Raw genomic sequence first — 6,000 nt, 5'->3', positions numbered from 1 at the left:
CTGCTTGAACGCAAGGGTTGGGGTGGACATGATTGGGGATGTAAACTCGAAACTACCACACCAATGCAACTACCAACAATTTGGAAATAGGTCTTGATCAAGGACACATGATAAAACCAGTGGAAATGTGTGTTGGCCATGGGTGGGGGGAATGCAGGGGGTAAAGGGGAAAGTAGACTTTTCTACTAGCAGCAATGCAATGATCCAGGACAATTCTGAGGGACTCTTAAGAAAGAATGCTATTCACATCCAGAGAAAGAACTGTGGGAGTAAGAAATGCAAAATAAATACATATGATCAATTGCATAGTTCTTTAAATTAAAAAATCATAACAAATTTCATTTGAAAGAACAAAACATCAAGAATATCAAGAGAACTAATAAAAAATGTTAAGGATGTACATAGCAGTACAAGATCTTAAACTGTACTATAAAGTCATGATCATCAAAACAATATGGTACTGACTAAGAGATAGAAGGGAGGATTAGTGGAATAGACTTGGGGTAAATGACATCAGTAGTGTACAATATACACAAGATAGTGTATAATAAACCCCAAGATCCCAGCTTTTGGGACAAGAGCCCACTATGTGACAAAAACTGGTGGGAAAACTAAAAAGCAGTATGGAAGAGATTAGGTTTAGATCCACATCTCACATCCTACACCAAGATAAATTTAGAATGGATAATTGACTTAAATATAAAGAGGGAAGTTATAAGTAAGTTAGGTGAACATAGAATAGTATACTTGTTAGGCCTTTGGGAAAGGAAAGCTTTTAAGGCCAAGCAAGGGATAGAGAATATCACAAACTATAAAATGAATAATTTTGATTACATTAAATTAAAAAGTTTGGTGCAAACAAAATCAATGCAACTAAAATGAGAAGGAAAGCAACAAATTGGGGAAAATCTATAACAAAAACTTCTGACTAATTTCTCAGATTTGTAAGGAACTAAATCAATTGTACTAAAAATCAAGCCATTCTCCAATTGATAAATGAGAAAGGGACATGAATAGGCAGTTTTAAAAAACTATCAATAAACACATGAAAAAGTATTCTTAATTTCTCATAACAGGAGAAATGCAAATCAAAACAACTCTGAAGTACCACCTCACACCTAGCAGATTGGCCGATATGAAAGCAAAGGAAAATAATAAATGTTGGAGGGGATGTGGCAAATGAATTGATCCAACCCTTTTGGAAGGCAATTTGAAACTATGGCTAAAGGGCTTTAAAAGACTCCTTGTCCCTTTAGTCTAGCCATTCCACTGTTGGGTTTGTACCCCAAAGATATAATAGGGAAAATACTTAAAGAAAAATATTTATAGTTGAGCTCTTTGTGGTGGCAAAAATTGGAAAATAAGGGGATGCCCTTAGATTGAGAAATGGCTGAACAAATTGTAGTATCTGCTGGTGATGGAACACTTTTGTGCTGAAAGGAATAATGAACTGAAGCAATTCCATGTGAACAGGAAAGATCCCCAGGTATTGATGCAGAGTGAAAGGAGCAGAACCAGGAGAACATTATACACAGAGACTGATACATTATGGCACAATTGAATGTAGTGGAGTTATCCACATCCAGAGAAAGAACTATGGAACTAGAAATGCAGAAGAAAAAAAATGATTGATTACATGGTTAGAAGGGTATTTGATTGGGGATGTTGACTTTAAATGATCACTCTATTGAAAATATTATGGAAATAGGTCTTGAACAGTGATACATGTAAAACCTAGTGGAATTGCTTATTGCCTCCTGGAGGGGGCAGGTAGGAGGGAAGGGAAAGAACATGAATCATGTAACCATGAACAAATATTCTAAATTAATTAATTAAATTATAAATTGAAAAGAAAAAAGATAATTCTACAACATTTGCTGAGGGGCCTCAGGGAATTTGTACAATTTTTGACAAACTTTTTATCAAATTTGTACAATATTTGGCAAAATGTCAAATAATTTGAAGTCAATGAAAGAACTTGGGATTGCTTTCTTTACTTTGTTTGGATCATCTTTTGCTTCCGAATGACTGTTTTCATCTTTAAATTTTATCAAATCTGACACCAGAAACAGACTAACAGATGACCTGTGTGCTGCATGTATTCCTCTCAAATTTACCAAGTAGTTTGAGTCTAACCATGGTAAGACAAATTATCAGCATGCATTCAAAAGCCAAAATCACATTTATTGTTTAAGATTATACCAAAAGCAAACTTTTACCCTTCAATAAAAAGTTGCTTTTATCATTGGAAGTTCTGTTATTGTGTTTTTCTTTTAAGACAAAAGATGTTAATGTATGAATTGTCTTTTTCTAAATTAAAACCTTCCTGTATTGGCACTTTGTGATAAATTAGTGGGTTTTGGGTTGTCGTATGGGCACTCAGTCTCTAAAAGGTTCGTCATCACTACTCTAAGTCACATATTAGTATTAAGTGGTGTTTAGGACAATTCACATTTCCATAGTGCTTTAATATTTAAAAAAAAAACAACAATTTTCCTCACAATACCCTTTAAAATAAAAAGCTTTAATGACCAGGTGGGATTTATATAAGTAATGCAAGCTGGTTCAATATTGGGAAAACTATCATGATAATTGACCATATTACTAGCAAAACAATAAAATATGATTATTTAAATAGATGCAAAAAGCTTTGGATAAAATAGAATACTATATATATATAATGTATGTTATATATAATATATAATAGAATTCCTATTTAAAACTCTAAAAAAACAGAAATAAATTGAACTTTCCTTAAAATGATAAGTAGTATCTATCAAAATCCATAAGAAATCGTTATCTGTATTGCCGATAAGCTAGAAGCCTCCTCAATAAGATCATGAGTAAGTAAGGATGTTCATTATCACTACTCTTATTCAGCCTTGTATTAGACATGCTAGGTATAGCAATAAGAGGAGGAAAAGCCATTACAGGCATTAGAATAGGTAATGAAGAAGTAAAACTATCATATTTTGCAGATGACATGATATACTTGGAGAATCCTAACAAAGTAATTAAAAAGTTAGTTGAAATAATTAGCAACTTTTTAGCAAAGTTACAGATATAAAAGAAACTCACATAAATCATTAACATTCCTATGTTAAAAGCAAAGTCCAACCAAAAGAAATAGAAAGAGAAATTTCATTTAGAATATCTCTATAGAGAATAGAAAATATTTGGTTATCTAATTACAAAGAAAAACTAGGAACTAAATAAACATAATTACAAAAAACTTTTCACACAAAGTCAAATATAAAAATTAATTTTTTTTAAAAAATTGGAAAATTGCTCATGGGTCTACTAAGCCAATATAATAAAATGACAATTCTTTCTAAATTAATTAATTTAGAATGATTTTGATCAAATGATCAAAATTATTTTTAGAGCTAGAAAAAATAATAGCAAAATTCATCTGTAAGAACAAACAATAGGTCAAGTATATGAAGCAAATTCATAAAAAAAATGTGAAGGAAAGTGGTCTTGCAATGCTGGATCTCAAACCATTACAAATCATTTAATCATCATAGCAACCTGGCTAAGAAATAGCTTATGAATACTTGAAATATGTTAGGTAAACAGTAAACAGGAATAAATGACCATATTAATCCAGTGTTTAGTAAACACAATGATCAAAGCTTGTTACCCTTTAGTAGGCCCTTCAATTTTGCTCATTTCATGCGCTAATGGCTTGGTTCTTAAGGGAAGACCTTATAGCAGCATGCAATTACCAAGGCCTACCCTTGTATCATAGCAGTCAGGGGCAGCATTCATATCACAACACTCTTCTGTCAAGGAGACAACTTCATCGACTAAGGCTTTGATCTCTTCAAAGGTGCCACTGGAAAATTTTCTGCTGTATAGAACAAGTGATCTAGGGAACAAAGACATGGAAATCTCAATCTCAATCAAAAAAATCAAAAAAATTTTTTTCTTTCACTTGTAATTAACAAATCATGTCGAAATAAATCTTCAAAAAATCTTTCATACCTTTACCCCAAACTGCCTGTCTTGTGGCTTAAGTTAGGAACATTAAAAAAAATATTTTTGCATCAAATTATGTTAGAAAAAACACATTTTAGGTCTTTTTTCTGCTTTCTTTGCTCATCTTCTTTTTCCTATTCCACTCCAAACCAAAAGCTTTTTGTTTCTAACAACTTCTTTCTTCTCCTCCTGCCATTATTTATCTCTTCTCAATATAATTTTCTTTCCTAAATATTTGCCTCAGGTCCCAAGGATTGAACCAGTTTTTTGGGGGGACCAGACTAGAGTCCAACAAAAGATACTTTACCTTTGGCCTTCTAGAAACAATGTTCTGCTTCTATCATCTAAGGTGGGAATTTCAGGCAATATTGGCCAAAGATGGAGATAATAATTTTAGGGAAACAGTGGTCTTCTGTTGTTTCTAGATTACTTCCTGGATGTGACCACTTAATCTATTCAACTGGCCCTAGCAATCTATCCCTGACTGACTGTACCAACCAATCCTTGTTAGAGCAGGTATAGGGTGCAATTGAGTATAACCTGATATACGTACAATGATTGGAAGTTGTCTTTCCCCAAACTGGTGAAATCCTTACAGACTTTAGATTTTTCATAATCACGTCCTACAAAATCAGAAACAAGAGAATCTATACATATCTCCTTCTTTATGATTGTGGTACAACATATAGACATATTAAATGGCATTTTATAATGACAACAATGTTTATTCACAGAATGAAATTCAGAATTTCTGATGAGCAGAAATAGGATGTTTTTTTTCTTTCTGGAAAAGAATTCACTTGATTGGAATAGTGTGGAAAAGTCTATAGATGTCAGTATGACAGTCAGTGCAGTTACTCCAGGAGAGAAGCTATCCCATTCCTCAGAGAGTCTGGTCCCACTTGGTGTTTGGGTCACAGAGCCCAGATTAAGGACTTTGACATGAAGTATAGAAACATGCATAAGTGAGAAAGAAGTAGGCTTTACCCCACTGAATGTACAACAAAGCCCTATTCACCTGTACTAGATATTATTCTACTTTTCAGATCCTGACCAAAGTTCTTCAAGGTTTAGAAAATACTACCTGGATTGTAAAGTATAAAGGCAAAGGGAGGTTCCTTTTGGGAATAATAAGATGTGAAAGGGGCTAAATTAACTGGAATGATGGCAAATTGTGCTTTATAAAAGCATTACTTTGTCTCATCCTGAGAAAGTAAAAAATATTTCAAACCCCCTTAAAGTACCAAGAGGCAAAAGAAGGCATGAAATTTTATTTAGTTAAGTTCTGTAGGAGGTAAAACATCATACATCAAGAGAAGACTAAAGAGAGATACATCTGTCTTCAGAATTTATAGGGAGATCATATAGAGGAAGAAGAAGACTCATTCTAAATTCCCTTAAAAGAGAATAAGAAATAGCAGATATTTATGACAGGTGTTGAGCATTTTTAAAAATATTATTTCATCTGATAATTTGCCAGATGAAAGATATTATACAGGTTTTAAGGCCAATGACAAATGCATGAAGTATTTTCCTCTTTTTAACTTCTAACTAAAGGAAATAAACATTCATGTTAATTGCACAGTATTTAATGATTAGACCTTTGACACCATTTGAATTCACTCTGATTCATATATTTTTTAAAAAGTACATTTTAAAGGAATTGCTAGTGAATTAAAAAATATCCCTTTTATGACTTTTGATTACAAAGTAGATGTTCTGGACTTTGACACAATCAGAGCAAATATCACATGAATCTAGAGACTGTCCTCTAAATTTATTTATCTTATTTTGGTCTATCTTATTTATCTATCTTATTCATTTGTATAACTTTTTCATTAAACTACATTTTGTAACATCATGCCCTATTTTGCTTTGGTCTTGTGAAAGATTAAACCAGATTTAGTTTTCTGTATTGCTTTGTGATGGTCCTTAAAAATACCCCTTATCTTCTGTCTTACTAATACTCTAAGAGAGAGGTAATGAAATGCTAAGAATTTGTGTAATCTAGGAAGTTCT

General features: G+C 32.6%; 1 protein-coding gene across 1 annotated transcript in view; it reads right to left on the bottom strand.

The window, feature by feature from the left end:
- The window catches only part of LOC123252195 (vitamin D-binding protein-like), an 89,179-nt gene that overhangs the window by 33,645 nt on the left and 49,534 nt on the right, over positions 1–6,000 (bottom strand). The window contains 2 exon segments of the mRNA XM_044681600.1: positions 3,739–3,871; positions 4,535–4,604. Of these exon segments, the coding sequence (XP_044537535.1) occupies positions 3,739–3,871; positions 4,535–4,604 (203 nt within the window).

The sequence above is a fragment of the Gracilinanus agilis genome, chromosome 6 (genome assembly GCF_016433145.1).
Source record: "Gracilinanus agilis isolate LMUSP501 chromosome 6, AgileGrace, whole genome shotgun sequence".
NCBI lineage: Eukaryota > Metazoa > Chordata > Mammalia > Didelphimorphia > Didelphidae > Gracilinanus > Gracilinanus agilis.
Note: the sequence above shows the minus strand (reverse complement) of the source record. Positions and strands in the feature narration are given on the sequence as shown.